The 23,857-nt window shown below is 40.7% G+C and overlaps 1 protein-coding gene across 1 annotated transcript in view; it reads left to right on the top strand.

The window, feature by feature from the left end:
- STK17A (serine/threonine kinase 17a) overlaps window positions 1-12,355 on the top strand; it is a 55,002-nt gene extending 42,647 nt beyond the window's left edge. Inside the window, exons 4-7 of the mRNA XM_006872146.1 lie at window positions 8,690-8,816; window positions 10,830-10,878; window positions 10,965-11,144; window positions 11,697-12,355. Of these exons, the coding sequence (XP_006872208.1) occupies window positions 8,690-8,816; window positions 10,830-10,878; window positions 10,965-11,144; window positions 11,697-12,021 (681 nt within the window). The 3' untranslated portion in view covers window positions 12,022-12,355. The remainder of the gene's footprint in view (window positions 1-8,689; window positions 8,817-10,829; window positions 10,879-10,964; window positions 11,145-11,696) is intronic.
- Window positions 12,356-23,857: the final 11,502 nt, after the last annotated feature.

The raw sequence follows: 23,857 nt of genomic DNA, 5'->3' as shown, positions 1-23,857 counted from the left end.
CCTCACTTTCTTGAAAGATTTCAATTTTGATTCCATCAATTCCTGGTGCCTTGTTCTTTGCCACTTCTTTCAGTCCACCTCAGACTTCCTCCTTCAGTGTCATTGGCTCTTGATCATATGATAGCTCTCGAAACGGTTCATCATCAACCATTTCCTTTTGCTACAGTGACTCTGTGTATTTCTTCCATCTTTTGATGCAGTCTGCATCATTCAATAATTTGCCCAGAGAATCCTTCAATAACAAAAGTCGAGGCTTGATTTTTTTCTTCAGATTTTTTTCTCTCAGCTTGAGAAAAGCTGACCGTGTTCTTCCTTTTTGGTTTTTAGACTTCAGATCTTTGCACATTTTATTGTAATATTTGGCTTTATCTTCTCTAGTTGATCTTTGAAATTTTCCATTCCAGTGTTGTACCTCCTCATTTCTTCCATTTGCATAATAAACATTAGCAGTGAAACTCCATGACACCGCTCTCATGTTGTGGGAAATCTGTTTTTTTTCTAACAACCTCTCATCTTTTAAACTTCAGTTTCCAAAAGTCACCCATTTAAGTAAATCATGAACATGGTGGGAATGTAAGAGGCATCAAAAGAAGATGGAGGAGTATAAAGAATTGCTGTACCAAAAAGAATTGGCCGGCATTCAGCTATTTTAGGAGAGTAGCATATAATCAAGAATCATGGTAATGAAGAAAGCATTGCAGTTTGCACCGAAGGCAGTGGCAAAACACAAGCCTCCCGAAACTGATGGAATACATACAAATTGAGGTGTTTCAACAAATGGATGCAGGTTTGCAAGTGCTCACTCTTCAATGCCAAGAAATTTGCTAAGACTGGGAGAACTCTATTTGTCTCATTCCAGAGAGAAGTGATCCAATAGAATGTGGAAATTACTGAACAGTACAACTAATATGGAGTGCTGGTGTGGTGTTGTAGGATGAGCACTGGACCACAAGGTTGCTTTGAAGCACAAAGTCAACTGTCCAAACTCAAAAGCCACTTCTTGAAAATCCTGGGAAGAGTCGCAATGAGTCGGAGCCGACTCAACAGCACGTAACTACAATGAAGAAAACATTTTAATGGTATTTATGAAGAGAGTGTGCATGTTATACTGATCGTAAATTAACCTTAAGATTCAGTGAAGATTTCCGTTCAGCAGTTCTTCATTTGGCATTTTGTATACACTGGAAAGGACAACGTATTCATTGATGACTACATGATCACTAAACCCAATTCCTTCCATCTAATTTGCCTGAGTCATTGACATCTCACTGTTTTGTAACCTGGAAAAAAACTAAGATTGCCATGAAGAGTCTGAGGACTCCTAATCACGATGCTGATTAGACTTTTTAAATGTTTTTCTGAAGAAATAGCTAAAGATTAATTAACAAAAGACATCGTGGCTTTATAATATGTCCGTAAGTTTATATTCCCACAACCTGTAGCCGTTTTGAAGTCCTGGTGTAACCCTGTAGGAAAAGCACTTGACTGCTAACTATAACATCAGTGGTTCAAACCCACTAGCTGCTCCTTGAAACCTTATAATAGATTGTTATGAGTCCAAAGCAGCTTGACAGCACTTATCAACTAGCTGGGAGGTGTGTTATCTAGGTATTTGAATGTGAGTATGTGCTCTGGGAACCTAGTGGTTACGAATCAGGCTGCGAACCGCAAAGTCAGCAGTTCGAAACTACCAGCTGTTCTGCGGGAGAAAGATGAGGCTTTCTGCTCCCATAAAGATTTATAGCCTCGGAAACTTTGTACAGGGTCACTATGAGTCGGAACCGACTGCACGGCACATAACCACCAAACACATGTGAGTAGTAGTAACAACAGTTTATTATTTTGCTTCAATTTTTATTGTAACCCAATTTTTCTGTGATTAAAAACAGGTGTATGCACAAAATTACAGTATCGTTGTTTTCCTTATAGATGGACAGACCTTAGTTATTTTTATAAATGTTTTCAATAGGAACTGTCATATGGAATTGCATTGTTATTGTTAAATGCCATCAAGTCAGTTTCGACCCGTAGTGACTCTGTGTAGGGTTTCCATGGAGCAGCTGGTGCATTTGAAGTGTGCTGACCTTAGGATTTGCAGTCCATGTGATTGTATAGTGGTAATAGATGAAGTTTTATGTCAGAGATGCTAAGAGTTCCCTCACCATTTCCTGCGTTATCATTTGGACAGTTTTTTGAGTCTAGAGGTACATTGAGCACTTAAAATATGGCGAATGGAAATTGAGATATGCCCTAAGTGTGAAATCCACACCACATTTCAGAGATTTATTAGGAAAATGATAAATATAAAATATCTCCATAATTTTATACATGAAGTAGTACATGGTGAAAGAGTAATACAAATCAGTGTAACTTATTTCTTTTTACTGTTTGTACTAATGCTACCACCATGAGGTTTATAAAACAGTGCTACTTTGGAGTGTATCAAAAGATTTTATGCCAAAATGAACTGCAATGTAAAGACCATTTAGCCTTTCAATGTACTTCTCAATCTATTGTGTAACCCAGGGCTCTTCCTACCATTGTTCTGAAAATGACTGTGTCTGCGGTCCTTCATAGGTTAGTTGCTGTATTCGGTAACCTGCTAGTCCTCATTCTTCCCACTGACCTGCTTGACTATCCTCTTTTCCTGACCTTCTTGCCATAATAGTGACCCTGGGTACTTAAAGTAACTCTCAGGCTGCTATTTTCCCATCTCCTTTATTTGTTGTTGCTTACCACTTAAATTTTATTTGCTCCAAAATTCATCCTGGCCCACTTGTCTTCTTGCCATATAATCTTGGCCCTCATTGACGTCGTGGTGTTAGCTTCTGTGTGGGCTGTTGAGAGGAAGTACTGGTGGCACAAGTGAACAAGTGCTTGGCTGGTAGAGGTAATGGTGTTGTTAAGTGCTGTTGAGTCGGTTCCAACTCATAGCATCCCTGTGTAGACTTTCTGAGGAGCAACTGGTGGATTTGAATCATTGACCTTATAGTTAGCTATCTAGTGCTTATCCTACAGTGCCACACCAGGACTCTGGTATATTCCACCAGAGCTGTATCTTCAGCCTTACATTCTCTCTAGACAAACTTTCCTTCAGTTGTCCACTGGGCCTCTTCCCTGGGATGTCCTGCAGGTACCCAGAACTTGGGTCCTCTCTTCCTGACCTAACTATGTTAGTCAGTGAATGACATACACATTTGAATCAGTCTCAAGTCTCTGTGGATTTTGTCACTATAGTGTGTGCCCTTTATTTATTTGATTCTGCACTTCATCTTATCCTGCTCTTTCTCCCTCCCTCTCTGGGTGTGTAGAACAGGACCCAGACACATCCTTTAGAAGGAGCTTTCCAGAAACTTTCTTGTTTTGGATAGTAAAGTACACAGCATGGTGTATACTGGCTAGCTCCAGGATACTTTGGCATGTGTGTTTACCCTAAACTGGCTTACCTGAGCACCTTGATGTCCCCCTTCTGCTCCTACAGTTTCGTTTTCATCTCTATCCATACACTACACCCACTCCTTTTGCTCTGCTCATTTCTAACTATGCTGGTACCTTGTCCATGGGGCCTCTTCTCCCTCTTGGAGTACTCCCTGCCTTCTCTGTAGGATGGAGTCCTGGTGTGGCACTCCAAGAGAATGCACTAGACCATAAGGTCAGTTTGAACTGCAAGGTCGGTGGTTCAAACCCAACATCTTGGAAACCCTACTATGGGTCGGAACAAACTCGATGGCACTTAACAACAACAACAACCTCACTCCCAAGATAATTCTGCTTGACTGACTCCTTCTTACCATTGTTATTGTTCGTCCTCAAACAGTGCCTTGTCTAAGCTGCCTGGCCTGACTACTCTCTGAACCAAGTCAAACATACACACATCCTATCCTCTGCAGGCAAACTCTCACCCACTACCCTACTATGCTGCATTCTCTGTAGCATCTAAAACTACCTAAGGTTGTGTTATTTATTTACTAGACTGTAAATTTGACCGTCCTCTCCCATTAGAATGCAAGGCTCTACAAAAAAACAAGGCTCTTATTGTCAAAAATGTTGAATCAATGAAATGATGAAATCCTGTTTCATATTTAAGGTCTGCTCATATATGTCCTCAGTAAGGCTAGATTAATCCCTCTTCTTTATTTAAACTTAGCATGTTGTGGGTATTGTTGTTAAGTGCTGTTGAGTCGATTCTTACCCATAGCGACCCTGTATATAGGGTTTCCAAGGAGCAGCTGGTGAGCTTTAACCACCGACCTTGCAGTTCAAACGACTTTGCAGTTTGACGCATTAGCCCACAGTGCCACACCATGATTAATAGTGCAGAGCAGAGATAGTTGAACCTGATAAATCCATCTGTTTTCTCTTGTGATGTGAACTCTTTGACAGTGTTGTTAAACACTAGTGGATTTGAACTGCTGGCTTGTGGTTTGTAGTCCAGTGCTGAACCTACAGCTCCATACCTGGAGTCTTTGACAATAGAGACTTCTTAACTCTCATATTTATAGTACCACCATTCCTTGTATGAGGGGCCTTCAAAAAGTTTGTGTAAAAGTGGAATGAGGATAATGGAATGTTTCCACAAACTTTTGAAGCCCCTTGTATAATAGCCATGGCCATCGAGTCAATTCCAACCCATAGTAACCCTGAGTAGGGTTTCTGAGAGAGATTGCAAAACTGTACGGGAATGGAAAGCCTCATGTTTTGCCCATGTAGTAACTGGTGGGTTTGAACGATAGACCTTGCAGTACCACAAAAGTTCCTTTCTTGTAGTATAATGTTGTTAAGTGCCGATGAGTCAGTTCCAACTCATAGTGACCCTGTATAGAGCTTACAAGGAGCAGCTGGTGGGTTTGAACCACCAACCTTGTGGTTAGCAGTCCTATGATTATCCTAGAGCGACACAGATTTTTTAAAAATTTCATCACATTTCTTCCCGTCATTTACTATTCACTAAGAGAGCCTCGTGTGTGCCAAGCACTGGTCACTGGTGATAGATTTCTCATGGGATTCTTCTTTCTGAATTCAAGCTTTGAGAAGTCAGTAAGCATTTTCCTACTAGAAGACAGGTAGGATGGATGGTTAATAAGGCCCATTTTAAAGAGAAATGACCATCTACATGCCTGTTTCCTTTTCCATATTGCAGCACGGTTGAAAATCGTTACAATCTGCCTCGCTACCATCCTAGGTCTTCTTGCCAAGTTGACACTAGGCAAAAAAAAAAAAAAGAGAGAGAGAGAAGATGAGTATTCCAGGCAGAAGGACTATATATCCTAAAATCTGGTAGTGAGCATGGCAAGTCTGAGACTGAAAGATGACCGTGGAGACTGGAATTACTGAGTACATGCCATAGGGACAGACATGTGAGAGTTCAGCAGGAGCCAGACCTGGCAGACATAGGATCCACATTTAGGAGTCTGGAACTTAGCAAAGCAATGGAAAGCCACTGAAGGGCTTAGCGGGGGTAACATCAGATTTTTAATATAAAATATCCTTCTGACAGCAGTGTGGCCAAAAGAGATCCTGGAACCCCATTTAAGAAGCTGTAGTAATTGCACAAGAAATGATGGCAGCTTGAATTAGTGTTCTGTGTGTAGATGGAGGGAACTAGATAAAGTCTAGAAATGCCGTGCATTTAGAATGTAAGAGTAGCAGAATGTGTTACTTTTGACTTTTACATGTTAGCTAAATGGGGGAGGCAGGAGGGAGGAAGGACAAAGATGCTTCTTGGTTTCCTTGCCATACATGATAGTAGCATTTCCTGAGTCATTGTAGTAAAGAGTCTGATTTAGGAGGGAAAATATGAGTCTGGTTTTGGTCCTGCTGAATTTGAGGTGCCTCTTGGACATCAAAAGGGATACATTAGGTAAGCAGTTGGTCAAAATGTCTAGAGTTTTGAGAGATGTCTGAACCTATAAAGATAACAGTTCTGTGACTCAGAAAATACAGGTGATAATTAAGCCTGGGTGTGGCTGATTGCAAAAGGTGAGAATGTGGGGTGGGAAAAGCCACAAGGAATCCAACATTTCCTGGGACAGAGGAAACAGAGGAAGCAGCCAGAGAAAAGTATCATTGGATTTTAGCGACCTGAAGGCCATTGTTGACCTCATGGAGTGCTGTTGTAATACAAGGAGAGCTTAGAAGCCAGGTTGAAACGGTTGAGTGTGAGTGGAAGGAGAGGAAAGGTGAACATTGATTAGAGGCCTCAGGGGAACTAGGGTTTCCTGGAATCTGAAAGAGAAGCAGTTAACAGAACAATGGGATGAATTTGCCATGTCTAAAGATGCTATGATAGTGTAGTGGTTACGAATCAGGCTACTAACCTCAAGGTTGGCAGTTCAAAACTACCAGATGTTCGTGGGAGAAAGATGAGTCTTTCTGCTCCCGTAAAGATTTACAGCCTTGGAAACCCTGTGCAGGGTCACTATGAGTTGGGACCGACTCCACGGTACTTAACAACAACAACAAAGATGCTATGGAACAGAGAAGGAACTGCTTTGGAACTCTCCTAGAAGAAGGAGAAGTCTGGGAAGGCTTCAGACAGGAGGCAGTGCTTTGCTGATACCATGCCTGGAGTGAATTATGGAAATAACTTCGCCATGTGGAGAGGAGGAGAGGACTTTATGAGCTATGATGGCATAAATCTGAGCATGTGTTCAGGGATTATAGCGGTTGCTTTGGAACATAGGGAGCAGTGACAGAGGACGACAGATAATAAAATACTCTGGGGGCTCAAGTGAGGTGCTGGTAATTTGCATTCTAGTTGAGAATAGATCTGCTTGAGTTTTTATATAAAAGTATCTTAGGTTATTTTTAATGGGGTACCAGAGACTCCAGGAAAATAAGCCTTGTGGATTTTGTGGCTTTCGTTTGTTGGTCCTGTACACAAGCTTAAGTAATAGCTCTCCACTCCACCCGCAGCTGAGAGTGTCTGTTGGTCATTGGTCATGAGTGACCACTAAGGGAGAGTTTCAAGGGCAGATTTATGTTATGGGGCAATTATAGATTCCAGGTTCATATTTATGTTAGGAACGTATTTGGATTTGAAGTAGGGAAATATTGTGTGTGTGTGTGTGTGTGTGTGTGTATGTATAAACACACACTGAAGAGAGGACAATAATGTATAAGGCCAGAAACCCTCTACAGGTCGCCATGAGTGGGAACCTACTGAACAGCATTTAATAACAACATGTGAATCTGAAGAGGCATTAAAGTGGCAGCTGAAGCTTTGGGAGAGATGGAATTGATCAAAACTAGAGTTCAAAGTCTTAGGAGAAAAGGCCTAGCCAGAGAGAGCTTTGGGGCAATACCTTTATTTAAAAGGAGGGCATGAGAGGGAGGAAAAACAAAAACAAAAACTGAGAAAATGGAAGAAACCCATGAGGGAGGAAACAGGAAAGCATTTCAAGACTGATTTATTTCAAGACCAGGTAACAATACCAAGTGCCGCAAAAACCAGTGCATGTAAAATAGTGCCTAAAAGACTTCCATTGAATATGATGGGTCATTGGCAATGTCGGGTTACCCGGTGAGCAAGGTAAGCACATGCTTACTAATTTGTAGTGAACACAATTGCACATTTTTTCACACAGAAGATTCTGCTTTTCGGTATGGCTGGCATCTATCTCAACCAACCCCACAGCACTTGCCTCCAGAATCAAAGCCACTTTCCTAATGTACAGTCCCCCACAGGGAAGGATGTAACGCCCAATGAACAAGGCAGGAAAGGTTTACTTGATCTGTAGCGAACAGTGTGGCCCATTTCCACTACATCAAACTAAGGCGCTCTGGGAGCATAGTGGTTACGAATCGGGCTGTGAACCACAAGGTCAGAGGTTCGAAACTACCAGCTGTTCCACAGGAGAAAGATGAGGCTTTCTACTCCTGTAAAGATTTACAGCCTCGGAAACCCTGTACAGGGTCACTATGAGTCGGAACCGACTCCACGACACGTAACAACAACAAAAAGTGAAAACTAATATGAATTGTTCACTCCAGATAAGTAAGTAAGCAAAAGTAAGCCTGTCCTTGCCTTGCTGATTGGGTAACCGCCCCTGGTCACTGACTATTGAAAGTTGTTACTGTGACCTTAAACGAGGGCAGATTCAGTAAAGGGCAAACTCCAAGTTTCCATGTGACAGCCAGTGGAGCTGGGCATGCTTTCCAGGAGCTGAGCTGGGAGGGAGGGAGGATCAGTGAGTTAGCACTAGTTGACAAGAGATGCTGTGTCATGGGAGACTTTTTTTGTAAGTGGTTTAGTTTTTAAAACAGGGGAGTAAGTATATATGTATCTGTTGTTGCTGTTGTTAAGTGCCATCGAGTCGGTCTGACTCAGCGACTCGAAGGTACTTAACAAAAACATATATATATATATGCTGAGGAGGGGCCAGTAGTGTAGGGGAGGAGATTAAAAATGCAAGGCCTGGGCCTTTACATGTAGTTGTTGTTAAGTGCTGTGGAGTCAGTTCTGACTCATAACAACCCTGCGTAGGGTTTCCAAGGTGGGTTTGAACTGCTGACCTTGTGGTTCAAACTGACCTTGTCTTGCAGTCAAGTGCTTTATCCCACAGCACCACACCAGGACTGTTTGCTGTGTGAATGACTTGCTTACTGTTAAGTTCCTCAATCTCAATTACACAAGTGAAATTTGTTTTATTGTATACTTCATAATTTTCATATTTTTGTTTTGTTTTAGCCTCAGAATATTTTGTTGACAAGTGAATCGCCCTTGGGTGACATTAAGATAGTTGATTTTGGCCTTTCAAGAATAATGAAGAGCAATGAAGAGCTCAGAGAAATTATGGGAACTCCTGAGTATGTGGGTGAGTGGTCACAGAGCTGTGGGGTGCTCTGTGTTTTCAATCAGGAATCATCTTCCTATTAGGTGACACATTTGTGTTATGATTAATAGTGGTATCAGAGGTCTGACTGTTATGGTGAAATTCTATTAGGTTTTCAGTCTTTTGTATTAAGTAAAAAAAAAAAAGGGAAAACTTCCAAAAGTAAGCTTAGCGAGTTGGTGATCCTTTAAGACTAAGAGAATTTGAAGGCCTTAAGGACTAGGAGAGGATTTCCTTTTTAAAGCCAGGCAGCCTCAGTGTATCTCAGAGTGGAAGGAGATTCAGCAAGAATGGCCTTGAAGGGAGGTCAAGTTGGTGATAAGCGCTGTGAAAGCACTGCAAGCGGAGGGACGACATTGCTGGATGGGGCGGGAAGGGCATTCATTTGGATTGATGTAAGGTTTCTGGCAAAAATTGTTTTGAAGACCTAACCATTGGAGCCCTGGTGTGGTGCTGTAGGATAAGCACCAGTTCAGATCCACCAACTGCACCTTGGAAACCCTATACAGAGTCACTATGAGTCAGAACTAAATAGTTAACACTTAACAGCAGCAACACACATTGAATGGTACACAGAGCTCTCTAGATTGAGTTGGAAAAGACGTAAACTATGATTGGACTGATTTTTATCTAGACTGGGAGAAAAGGGAAACTATGGAATTTGAGGGATTCATAGTTTGAATGAGGTTAAAAACAATTACAGTGTGGAGTAAGGCAGCAGAGTAAATGTCTAGGTTGTGACGTTTCAGAGGTGAAACAGTTCTTGGTAATTAGGAGGCCCCAGATGCAACTCTTAGACCAAGAGGGGAAGCAGCTGGCTGCATGGGTGGGTCATGGTGTTTTTGTTTCCTGGGCTGATGGCCAACCTCGGAGTGGGGGGGGGGGGCTTTTGTCTTTAGATGACAGCAACATGACAAAGAGTAGTGAGGGCTATGGCACTTAACAACAGCAACAATCTTTTGCTCATTGATCTCCATTTTACTTTTTTTGATAAGTTCGAAAAATTCATTTCATTTTTAATTTCCTACTTGTTGCTTTTAAACCTTTTAAATAATATCCATGACCGACCTGTGTTTCGCAACAATTTCAGAAATCAAAGGTGAGGAAGCATTCTTTCCAACATCTCTCTCCTCTCTAGTTAGTGTTTTGTTCTAAACCAGTAAAGGATATGGGTTTGGGATGCTTTATGTTTTCAATAGAATTAAAACACTCTCATTCCATTTTCAAATTGACATTGCCACGGTAGTCTAGTCTTTGACCTATTTTTTGAATCTATCAGTAGTCCCTTGCCTGTCTTTTCATAAGCTAGCTTTCCTATTTGTGTACTTGCGGAGAGGAAAAAGAAAAAAAATCTTACTGTAGATTAGATTGTTATCAATGAATAGATATTTCTTTTCAAAAGTTTTCATATTTCTTCTGAATCCTTGTGTATTTGAGAATGTCTTGATATGTGACAATAATTTAGTTAAATTTATGAACTCTATGATACCGATGCAGCTTCATTTGCCTCTGTGTGTGACACAATGTTATCTGAGGAGGCCCCATTTTTTCAACATACTGACTGACTTTGCTAATTGACCAGGAGAGAGGGAAACTTACCGTAGACTAAGGTGTCGCAATGGGGAAGAGAGAAGGGAATAGATTTGAGAAGGAATTAAAAGATAGAATCTGTAGATCTGATGTTGATTAGATAGAGGCTGTGGGAACAGGAAGTTGTCAAAAATTGACGGTTTATATTGCAGTCTTTATGTATTCAAATCTATTTTAAAGACGAGTAGTCAAATGATGGGTGGAGGTTTGAAAAGATAAAATTTAAAACCTCTGGTTAGACTTTACAGTTACTCATTAATCTTATTTATAATGTTCATATCACTTTAGCATAGACTGTGGTCGTATTTTAATTTCTGATGCTTATTACAAAACTGTTGTATCACTAAGAGCAAATTAGGAGTTTTTTTCATTAAACTAATGTTTCTTTTCTGCTTCTTATACTAGCTCCTGAAATTCTTAGTTATGATCCTATCAGCATGGCAACTGATATGTGGTAAGAAATATTTATGAAAAATTAGCTAACTTACTAGCCAGAAATATACGATACTAATGATTTCCTATACTTTCTTTTTAATTTAGGAGTATTGGCGTGCTAACATATGTCATGCTTACGGGCATATCACCCTTCTTAGGTGATAACAAGCAAGAGACATTCTTGAACATCTCACAGATGAATTTAAGTTATTCTGAGGAAGAGTTTGATGTTGTATCAGAGTCAGCTGTTGACTTCATCAAAGCACTGTTAGTTAAAAAACCTGAGTAAGTACTAGTTCACATGGATGGTTGTCAGTTTTTTAAGCAATTGAAACAAAAGCAGTTTAAATACTGAAACACCAAAATGAAAACCTGAAAATCTAGACAAAAATCTAGATGAAACTTTTGATACATCTGTTGAAAGCAAAAATGAAAATATTTGTAGAATATCTAAACCACACCTCTTAAATGAAAGAACCTTGAAAATTCGTTAGCAAAATTGTATTATTGTAGATGTGGCCTGTTGAGAACGGTACTCACAAGTCATGTTTGCTGGATATTGATGACAAAATGACAAATAATCCTTAACAAATATGTTTGTCCATCTGTTCTTGGACCTTCAAAGAGGGCTTTTCCGAGATAAATCTCACTTAAAATATTGTTTTTCAACATTATAGGGAGTTGCACACAAATGTCAAAACTTCTAGTTTTATTTAGGAATTCCAATAAGGTTTTTGCCAACTCTTAATACTTTCCAAAATGTAGTATCTTATATTCTAATTTCTAATGGAACTTTTTGCTGTGTTGTCTTAAATATAAATGTACGTCTTTATACAGAGACCGCGCCACAGCTGAAGAATGTCTAAAACATCCATGGTTGACACTGAGCAGTCTTCAGAGTCCTCCTCTCAAGATGAAAGCTGCATTAGAAGAAGCAAATGCCCTCCAAGAAGGTGATTCTGTACCAGAAATTATTTCAGCTACTGAGAAAGCGGAAGCTGAGGAAGTACTTCTAACGGAAGAGTTCATTGTGGTTACTTCATATACATTAGGACAATGCAGACAGTCTGAAAAAGAGAAAACAGAGCAAAAGGCCATTTCCAAACGATTTAAATTTGAAGAACCTTTGCTACAAGAAATTCCAGGAGAATTGATCTACTGAGCAGTATTTTCCTTTAGACCTCGAATTGAGAACATTAATAATATTCATGGGCCTCTGGCCAAATGATACGTGTACTGAATGTGGGTAGCCAGGTCTCACTGGTATGAAGGAAAAGAACTTTGCCAAACTGGTGGAGTTTTGGGTCAATCCAGATTCATTAAGTTGCCAACCACAGCAGGTTTGAGAGGTAAAGTTCTCTGTTTCAGTGTTGTTCCTGAGAAGTTTACCGTTTGCACCTCGTAGTTATACATCTGTGTCTCCAGATTTAGAATTGGTAGGCAAAGTTATTTGTATTTGCTGTCTTTTAAAATCCAGTAAAAGTGCCAAAATTACATCTTTGTTAATTTGTTTTGCATTATTCATATGTGTATCTATGTCTACATAAATGTGTTGATATCTTTACTATAAGTGATACTTTTTCACTTTGGGTTATTCTTGACGAGGGTGGGGGCGAGATTTCAGTTTAAATAGAAGTCTTGCACATTTTTGAGACCTAGCATAACACCCACTATAGTTTGATAATGCCTGATTTTGTATTTTATTATTGCTATGTATTGACTCGATTTGACGCCTGTTGTCTTTTGATCTAATGGTTGTAATTGTAACCTATCAGGAGAAAACCCTGGCTAATTTTTCCCCCTGTCAACACCACTAATGAGAGAAGTGGTGACTTTTCAAAGACATGGTTTAGTAACCCTACAATATTAAAGCAGTGTTGGATAGCCAGCCACTTCCTTCCTGCTCATCTCCTCTCATGGGCCACACCTGTGCCCGCCTCCTCAGTTTTCCCCTTAGTCTGGGACACTCGTAGGTGTCGGTGTGATCTGATCAGTATTTTAACTGCTTTGATCAGTGAAAAGATCCTATTGTTTTGTTCCGGAGTTACAGCAGGGGAAGAGATATCAAAGCGTATGCATTGTTGCCATAAGCCTTCATGTCTGTTGAGTTTTCAGCCTAAAAGCCACACTAGGAAAAGTCATAGAGTGCCAAAATACTTACAGACCTTTACTTTGTCCACAAAAATAAAGCGATACTGAACACTTTGTCGTTAAGATGGTACCTTGTCCCAAAAGACTTGTAAGAGTGTGCTCAGTAGAATTTGATTTGATCAGGAGTGAGCACTTTAATTGCATTTAAATCACACAGTGGATGGTAAATTTGTATTTAAAAAATGGAAATGAGAAACTGTATGATGCCTAATTTAAAGTAACTAAATATCCTTCCTCAATAAAAGTCTGAGAACCCTTATTTATCTTTGGTTAGGCTCCGGTGTGGTACGTGCTCACCAATAAAGCTGGCTCCCTGTGTGCCGTGTGTGTGCACCCGGCCCCTGCACACGCTCTGTGTTCTCTGTGACTGACAGCTTGGACCTCCCCTCTCCTGCGTCTGAGCAGTGTCACACAGCACTTCCTTCCCGCATGATTTCTCAAATGTCACAATCATGACAGTGATGGGAACTAACTAACCGCCTTTTCTGAAGTGCGTTCAGTGTAACCTGCTCCTCACATCGTAACACCATGGGTTCCAGAGAGCAGGTGCTTATGGGGAAATAGGTATTATATGAAAATAGAGAGTGACTATTACATCAGCCCCTCAGCTGTACTATATCCACATGCCACCAGGCCTCCGATGACATCACCTGCCTCCCCCCTCCTCCACATCATCTCAAGAGAGCTTGATGCCCACTGCTGCCCACAAGGGAGGACTGGTCAGTCTTCCAGAACCCAGATCCCCCAACGACTTCCCCTGGGGTCCCCTCCCTCTCCTGCCTTCATTGTGTTTTAAGGATGGGTGGTCCTGACTCATCCCCACAGAAACCCCAAAGTTTCGTTGGTGGTCTTTGGGAGCAGGGGGCTGCCTGTCCTTGGGCCAGAGGTCTTGAATGAAGCCATGGCGTGTGCACTGCCAACAGAGAGCTACCATCCTCTTGCCCAAGCATCCCCTAGCTCTTGCTGGTTCACCCTGCCCCACTTCATGCCCATGTTCCCATGGAACCAACACTCTCCTGAGGCCTCATGGCCAGACCCTTGATATTAAACTGCAGCCGCTACTGGCCCCTCGCCTGTTGGCCCCACCCCTCCCCAGGTTGCCTGCTCAGGAGGAGGCATCAAGAAAGGTGCTGGTCAGCTTACATGGGGTGCTGTAGACCCTAGGCACCCAGGTTCCCCATTTCAAGGTTCCTTCACTGCCACCTCAATGTGGGCCAGATCCTAGGGGCCCATTTCCTCCCCAGCCCCAAGGCTGACCCCAATTTCAGGGCATCAGCCCATTGTGAGTACCCAAGACATGCTGGGCAGCATTCTAATACCCCTCACAATCAGGTGGCTCAAGGAGGCTTTGCCCCTGTCACCTCCTGGATGGCAAAATACTATCCAAAATGTGAGTTTCCTTCTACCTGCACAAGGGGTACAGATGCTCACTGATCAGGGACACTTATGTGTCATTTATGTGCAAAATAGGTAGTGTTGATTATTTTACTATAGTCTGAAATGCAAAATATGGACTAGCAAGATAGGAGTAAATAGACTCCACTAAACTTCTGGGCCTGGGCTCCTCACACAGCCCTGCAGTGGGAGAGCCTGGCAGGTCCTGAGAATTGTGCAGACACTGACTCAATCCTTTAGGGCAGATATTTTAGTGCAGACTTCATGATTATCTCACTGAATTGATTACATCTGTGCAGTTTCTTGGAGTCCTGGTATGGTGCCATAGGATCAGCATTGGACCATAAGCTTGACTTGAACCTCAAGGTTGGCAGTTCAAACTCATCAGCTGCTCCTTAGAAACCTGACTAGCTGACACTTAATAACAACATGCAGTTTCTTGCACCCAGCATTTCTCAAGTTCTAGGAGAGGGAAGAGGACATTTCTGCAATGGTGGAGGTTTCATTTAAAACCCATGGCCACTACGTTAAGCGCTAGGTAAGTCGTACATCAATTTGTTGTACTGTGTTTGGTTTCATTCTACTGTAATGTTGGAAGCTTCACCACCGGTGTTTTAAATACCAGCCAGGTCTCCCATGGTGGACAGGTTTCCGTGGAACTTTCAGGCTAAGACAAGACTAGGAAGAAGAAGAGGTGGACCACTTCTGAATGTTTAGCCACTGAGCCCAGACAGCAGGGGCCCTGGGCCTGGGCACACACAGAGCAGAACTCTATGCTGTCTCCTGCCCCTTGTGCCTCAGACTGTGGGAGAGGCTGGCTTCCTCTTCACCAGCTTCCAGCTCAGCATTCACTGAAACACCACCTCAAGAGCATGGCTGTGTCTTCGGGAGCCATGCACGTGTGTGAAAGAGGCTTGAGCGTCAGTGTGGGGGGCGGTCTCTGTGTACCCTTGGATTGCTCTCATGCTGCATTTACCGTTGGCATCTGTTTAGTCTACATAGATTGCCAACATTAATGCCCAAGATATTTGTGTATAACTTGGGCTTTGTAGCTTTTTTTCTATTCAGAACTTACATGGCATGCTAATGACTTATGGTGCTGCCCTCCTCTGGTCAGCTGTATAGGACCATCGTGTGGATAAAGAACAGTTCGTCCCCTCCAGTACTTTAATGTGGAAACAATACATTTCACAGAACATAAATAAGATGAAAGGAATACACAGTCACTGTATCAAAAAGAAATGGTCGATGTTCAAGAGGTAGCAAATGATCAAGAGACAATGATACTGAAGGAGGAAGTTCTAGCTGTGGTGAAGGCAATGACGAGAAACAAGTCTCCAGGAAATGACAGATTCAAATGGAAATCTTTCAATAAATTGATGCAATACTGGAGTTGCTCACTCATCTATGCCAAGGAATTAGGAAGGCCATCTGATAGGAAGAGATCCATATTTGTGCCTGTCCCAAAGAGAGATGACCAAACAATGCGGACATCATTGAACAAATACCATTAATGACACATGCAAGTAAAATTTTACTGAAGATAATTCAAAAACAGTTGCAACCATATGTGACAGGGAACTAACAGGTTCAAGCTGGATTCAGAGGAGAATGTGTAACTAGGAATGCAATTACTGACATCGGATAGATCTTGGTTTAAAGCAGAGAATACCAGAAAGAAGTTAAACTGTGCTTTGACTATGCAAAGGCTTTCAACTGTGTGGATTATGATACTCTATGGATGACATTGTGAAGAATAGATATTCCAGAACACTTAATTGTGTTCATGAAGAATTTGGACATCGGCGGTCATTCGAACAGAAAAAGGTGATACTGAATGGTTGAAAATAGGAGAGGCAGGCGCCAAAGTTGTATCCTTTCCCCACACTTATTCAACCTGTATACTGAGCACATGATCCAAGAAGCTGGATTATATGATGAACGTGACATCAGGATTAAAGGAAAACTCATTAACAACCTGCAATATGCAGATGATACAAACTTGCTTGCTAAAAGCAAAAGGACTTAAAACACTGATGAAGATCAAAGACAACAGCAGTTCAGTATGAATTGCACCTCAAAAATCCTTACAAATGGACCAATAACTAATATCATAATAGAGAAAAGATTGAAATAGTCAAAGACTTCATTTTGCTTGGATCCACCACCGACACTCAACAGAAGCAGCGATCAAGTCTAATGATGTATTGCATCAGGTAAATCCAAGACTTCACTGGGTTTGAACCAGTAACTTTGCAGTCCAATGCTGATCCCACAGTGCCACCTCAGCAACATAATGGTGTAAGGTGGGACAACTGGTGGGTTTAAACCATCGACCTTGCAGTTAGTAGTCTAGTACTTACCCCATATTACCACACCAGGAATTTATATAAAAGATAATAAGTCATAATACCAATAAGCTAACACTAAAATACTTCTTAGGTTCACAATTGTAGACATTTGAATTGGACTGATGAAACTAAAAATTTTAAAGCTAAAAGTATTAACATTGTTCAAAATCATCTACCACATAGAACTTTCCATTTATTGCAGAATTAGAAGAACTAAATTAAAAGCCTTCACCAAGTCTTTCTTTGTTTTGTGTTGTTGAAAGTAGGGGTGTGGTCTACATATAATAAAATGTACAAATCTAAATCGTACAGTCTAATCAGGATTGACAAGTACATACACTCTTTACATAATAACAGACATGTCTGTCACTTGACGAAGTTCCCTCACGCCCCTGTGCATGTGACCTCCTCCACTGAGTCGTCGTGGGCTGGGCTGATGCTCTTCAGGCTGGATGGGAATCTGGGTGCCCACTCTGGCACCATGCCTGCAGAAGCTGGGGGCGCTCATTGCAGCCAGGCTAGGGTGAAGGTCTAAACTCCCTATTTATTTTCTGCTGATGGATTTGAGACTGGGGCCAAGGTTTTATCTGGGGTGTTTGACTGAAGAAGGACAGATACAGTCTAAAATGTATGCTGCTCCTTTCCTGGCCGTTTGGCTGGAGTGAGCTGGCTTTTCTAGGGGCTTTGGTTGCCTGCTCCCGTTGGTGTGTACAGGGTGGATTCCCTTTCCGGGATGGATGAAACAAAAAGAAAACTCAGGGAACTCACTATCATGTCATTTCTTGGGTCCTGAGATCTTAGCTTGGCTGCCTTCTTTTCACATTTCAAAGCCTTTAATGCTTGTTTTCCATACATCCAGGACTCCTGGTGTGGCATTGTAGGATAAGCCCTGGACTACAAACCATAGCTTGGTGGTTCAAACCCACCAAGGTTTTCTCCTGGAAAACCCTTTATAGGGTTGCTATGTATGAGCCGGAATCAACCCCACTTAACAACAGCAAACTAAGGAGTCCTGGTGTAGCACTGTAGGATAAGCACTGGACTGCTAACCACAGGGTTTGTGGCTTAAACCCCCCAGCCACTCCTCAGAAACACTATACAGGGTAACTATGAGCCAGGACTGACTTGATGGCAATAAACAACAGGAGGAGGAGCAAGTGTGTCTGCTCCATCTCGTCTCTCCTACATTGTTCAGTGAATTTTTTAAAATGTGGTCCTAGAAAGTGGCATCATTTGGCCATTTGCAAAAATTACTGTGGCTTTTAATAATGTTAAGCACAGATAAACCTCTAAAAGCATTCCTTATTGTGTTTAATCAACCCGGTTACTAAGGGCATTATGACATGTTCTGTACTAACTGGTTTATTTCTCTTTGTCTCTCCAATTAGAATCTAAGTCTTAGATTTAAGCTATGTGGCGTGCTTAGAATATTAAATAGAATATTAGTGGTATTAAATATTAATAGAATATTAAAATAATTGCATTTTTAAAGCTACTTGTAAACAACTACTAAAAATAAGAGAGTAAATTTTCATTTTAAGCTGGGCAATGCACCTTTTATTTTTAAATGAGAAGTAATCAAGTTCTGGCTACCTGCAAGGCATTTTCTTTAGATCCAGCTTGTTGCCTGGTACTCTGTCTATCCAAATTCTCCACTGCTGGCTTTCCCATCCACCCCTGTAACCAAGTCTTCAAACACACACGTTCCCAGAGCCATCATTTCCAGGTGATAGGAAGAAAATGAGGCAGGCCCAGGAGGAGACCACTTTTCAGGACAAAGATAAAGAAGGGTGGGAGGTAGTTCTCCGTTATGGGAGGAGAGAGTGATTCTCCAGTGAGAAGGAAAGAATGAAAATTTCTGGTGAGAAAGTGAATGGTCTCTCTTTTGTCTTTCTTTCTTTTTTTAAGTCTTTGGAGGCAAATTTTCTTCAGTTTTTTGTTTGTTGTTTTTTTAAGATGGAATTAATTATGGTGGAAAGTACTTGTAAAAAACAAGTGAATATATCTTAATAAAGCTGTTTTAAAAATACAAGCTGTTTATTTAAAAAATAAACCTATAGCTCCTCATTCATTTACTTAATATGAATTACATTTTTATTGTACTTCTCAGAATAACTATCTTTCTCAATTATAGAGCTTAATTAAAATAGTCATTGGTTTAAAGAGATGTGACCTTCACACAGAATTTTAATCCAAACTCGTACATGAGGAGCTAAGGATTAGAGGGTACTGAAGATGTTCTCAAATCCACACAGAGCACACCGTGTCTTTAAGCCAAATGACTAGTAGTCATACACTTGTTGACGTTCATGATACATTTTGTGAAATAGGACAGTATATGATTTGGATATAGGTTACAAATGAGTTCCATTCCTAAATCTCTCTGTAAGATTGGTTCAAACAGTTAGTCATGTTTGTCTTAATATGTAGTATACTTTTCTATGCAAAAAAAATTAAACACTTCCAGATACACTACAACATCTTTAACATAATAATAAAATAATAATGATACTATTTTGATGCACATCACAAAGTTGTGCCCATTTTTTTTATTATAAACCAATGTCATTTATTACAAACATTTAAGTAATAGGTTTTATGGGGATTGGGGCCACAGATGTACATGTGGTTGGATGTGGCATAAAGACATTATGTGGCACATGACTGCACTGCTGATTTGAATATATGTGATGAATAAAAATGAAATTCATATTTGAAGTGGTACTGAATTCATACCTTTTGTGCCATGTATATATATTTCAGCCTCAGGACCTAAAAAGTATAACTTAAAAAATTGTGGTGAAGCTCACAAAATATTGTTTTAAAAGGCCTTCATACTCCAGAAAGTTAAGAACCATTGAACAGTCTTGGAAGGATGAGAAATAATGAGATTTTTTTTTTTCAGTCCTTAAATTTGTTCTTTGCAAAATAGAGATGATGCATAATTATCTTAACATTTGCCGTTCTCTAATATAACTACTAAACTCCTGGTGTGGTGCTATAGGGTCAGCACTGGACTGCGAACCACAAGGTCAGCAGTTCAAACCCACCAGTTATTTTTCTGAAAACCCTACACAAGGTTGCTATGAGTCAAAACCAACTTGATGGCACTAACTAGCAACAACTTAACAGCAACAACAATGTAACTACTGGAGTTCTGGCATGGTGCTGTAGGATAAGCACTGGACTGGTAACTGCAAGGTTTTAGATATAAACCCACTAGCTGTTCCTTGGAAACATGCAGGATTGCTATGAGTCGGAACCAAATCCATGACACGTAACAACAACAACAATATAACAACTGGAAGCCCAGTGGCTCTGTAGTATGAGAACCACAAGGTCAACAACTCAAGTCCACCAGCCATCCATGGGAGAAAGATGAGGCTTTCCGCTTCCACAAAGATATCCAACCTCCGAAGCCTTATACAGGAACATTAAGAGTCAGAACTGACTCGATGGCACTCGACAGCAACAACAACCCTATAACTACAGTACTTCTCTGTTTCTCCAACTAGAGTACATGCTCCTCAAAGACAAATGAGATCACTAATTTGTTTAACCCCAACACACCGTACAATGTCTGGTACATGTATTGTTGTTATGTGCCGTGGAGTCGGTTCCGACTCACAGCGACCCTGTACAGGATTTCTGAGGCTGGGAATGAATCTTTACAGGAGCAGAAAGCCTCATCTTTCTCCCGCGGAACAACTGGTAGTTTCGAACTGCTGACCCTGAGGTTAGCAGCCCAATTTGTAACCACTACACTACACCAGAGCTCCTTGGCACATGTATATGCCGCCCAAGAAAGTGTATGGAATGAATTACTAACAAAAGTTAAATGAAACATTACATCCATCAAGGATCCATACGGTCTAGTAAGAAAAACAGTGTGAAAAGACTTGTTAGGTGCCATGAAGTTGGTTCTGATTCATAGTAACAGAACATGCAGCAGGATGAAAAACTAAATTCTCTGTTTTTCCACTTTGTTACCAACTTTTGCTAAATTCCTAAGTTCTAAAACTTTTCCTTCTGATATTATTTCTGACAGTTTTCTCATTTTTGTCATTGATAATTTTGCTAGTCCAACACTAATAGCATCCATGAAACGTTTGTCATTTGATATTTCTTGCCTATTTCATATTATATGTTTCTCAGTCCACAGTCCTTCAAGTTTCACTGTCACCAAAACTGAAAGCTGCATTTGCTATATGGTGGTGGTTATGTGCCCGTGGAGTCGGTTCTGAGTCATAGCAGCCCTATACGGGGTTTCTGAGGCTGTAAATCTTTACGGGAGCAGAAAGCCTCATCTTTCTCCCACGGAACAGCTGGTAGTTTCGAACTGCTGACCTTGCGATTCACAGTCCCGATTCGTAACCACTATGCTACCTTCTAATTTTCGATTCCTGGTTCGGTGCTGTAGGACAGCAGTGGACTGAGAACCATAAAATCCACAGCTGCTCCTTGGAAACCCTATACAGTGTCGCTATGAGTTGGAGCTGGCTCAATGGCACTTAATAAAAACAATAATCTTCTAGTTTAATGGATGCTTTTATTATTATTATTATTTTTTTTAATGTTTCCTTAATGCTTAGGACATCATAACCAAAATTAGTTGCAAAGGCATTTAGAATAGATTTACATCTATAAAAAATAAGAGTTCTTATTGAAGTGATGTTGAAAATGCTAAATTTCCTCAGTTTGGTTTTAAAATACTAGGAAAGAGTTAAACTTCCAGTAGTAAACTTATTAAAAATTGTCAAATTCTATACATTGCAGCATTAGATCTTCCAGTCATTTGTTTTCTTTTGCTCAATATCTTATTGTCCTGTGATTTAAAAATCATGTAAAATCGTTACGTTGCCTTGAAGAAACCCTGTGATACAGTGGGCTAAGCATTAGACTGCTAACCAAAAGGTGGGTTGTTCAAACCTACCAGCCACCCCTCAGGAGAAAGATGGGACAGTCTGCTTCCATAAAGATGTGAGCTCTGGAAACCCCATGAATCAGCCCTTCGCTGTCCCCTAGGGTTGCTATGAGTACGAATCTACTCGATGGCAGTGGATTTGGATTGTTTGTTTTTGTTTGCCTTAAGTATGGATTGCCTTTGAATGTATATGTGATATAAAAACAAGCAGTGAACTATCAAATTACTGACAATCATGAGAGATGTAATCTAGTTCAACATGATACAAAAATGTATCTCTTGCTCTCTTCTTAATTATTTAGACCAGCAGAAGAGGGCCAGGATCATCAAAGGCAAATCATTGACACTTTGCACTTTTGAATATAGTCCAGAGATATAAACAAACACACAGTTCTGATTTCCTGTGCAGGTATTTTTCTGCCAAAATTCTCTTTTACAAACATACTGGGGTACATTCCTCTTACATATGATTTCTACATCTACTATCAAAGTGTCTAAAAAGTTTCCATGTCAGAAAGCATTCTAGTGTAGTTGGTTTTGTAAAAAAAAAAAAAAAAAAAAAAAAAGTTTCCTTTTTTGAGATAATGCCTGTTTACTCAATGGTTTTAAATTTATAATGGATTTAACTAGCTTTCTCATCCCATGTGTTTAATAGAAGCAATGGCCTTTCCCTTTGAGATGCTAGTGGACTTTTTACTAATCTTTTTTTTTTCCAAACAGTGGTTGTGTAGTGAATTATTTGGTAAGTCTCTTCAAGTGTTAGTCTTTGTAACTCCACTAAATGACTCATTTCCTGATGAGTCTGAGTAAGAGAAGGTGGGAGAAGATGTTGGTAGGATTGTGTGATTTAACTGTTAATGATCAATAGAGTTAATTGTGTTTGTAAATCTGCGAATTCTAACGTGTATAAAATGAGCCATCTCAGAAGCAGAGGTGGGGATCTCACTGCCATCAAAGAAGCATCCTTTGAACCCCGAGATCCCTGCATAATGATTCTTCTCAACCAAGAAACAGAATGTGGTGAAACTTGAAGAGTGGCAAAGAAGAAAAAAAAACAAGAACCGAAGTACCAGACAGTGGTGGGCTTCCCAGCCCACTGAGAAAGTAAAGCTGAGTGACTTTGGGCTGGAGTCTTGCTTGCAGAGTGGGGTACCTGCAAGCACTTAGTTAGTGAGAGCACGGGAGGGAATTGCTGACCCACAGAGCTGGAGCCGTCTGCCTTCAGGCTGAGGCTTAAGTGGAGTAATGTGTCCAGTGGGCATCTGTCAGTGTTCAAAGACTTTTGTAAGATTGGCCTGCAGTGGGCAAGTCTGAGAAGAGGCTGTCCTAACTGGAAAAACTGGGCCCTGAGCATTTTTTTGATCCTCTTACTATTAAGTGTTAGCTTCTCTAATAAACCCCATCACTGTGAATTCTGTGTGGCCATTGCAATGAATGATGGAACTCAGCATGAGTAGAGAGTGCTGTGGGGTGGGAAGGTTGGTACCAGAATTTCTTACAGTGGTATAAACCTCTTAGACATTTTCTTTTAAGGGTAGCCTTCCTGATTATGTTCTTGGGCCTGGTCGTTCCAAACATCCAGCTAGAACTGGGGAGAAACAGTTGTCCTCATTAGGAGTCAATCTTGCTGATCTCTTTTTTCATGCAGAGGAAATACTTTTAATGATGCCATCCTGAAGTCAGTCCTGGCATAGTTTTCCCCTGACTTCCGTTAGGCTGTGTGATGTATGGAGAGATGGGGGGTACTACTTGTTTCCTTCATTTTGAAAACTCTGAAATTATGAAGAAACATGAAGAGACTATTATGAAGAATATTTATAATATTATGAGAATATTATGAAACATGAAGAGAATAGCATCAGGTTTCCTCTGAATTAAGGAGCCTGGTTCATGGATTACATGCTGGTTCATGGATTACACCCAGGACTGCTAACCGGAAGGTCAGCAATTCAAATCTTGGGAGAAAAATGAGGCTTTCTGCTCCCACAAAGATTCACAGCCTTAGAAACCCTATATAGGGTCGCGATGAGTTAGAACCAACTCAGTGACACAAGACAATCACCACTCAATGTTATCTGAAAGTTAACATTTAAAAAAAAACAAAAACAAAACCCCAAACATTCATAAAAGTAGAGAAAACAGCGAAAGAAATCTCCATGTACCCATTAAGTGGAGTC

Source organism: Chrysochloris asiatica, unplaced genomic scaffold, assembly GCF_000296735.1.
Source record: "Chrysochloris asiatica unplaced genomic scaffold, ChrAsi1.0 scaffold00184, whole genome shotgun sequence".
In the NCBI taxonomy this organism is placed as follows: domain Eukaryota; kingdom Metazoa; phylum Chordata; class Mammalia; order Afrosoricida; family Chrysochloridae; genus Chrysochloris; species Chrysochloris asiatica.
The sequence above is the reverse complement of the archived record's forward strand: the minus strand, read 5'-3'. Positions and strand labels throughout refer to the sequence as shown.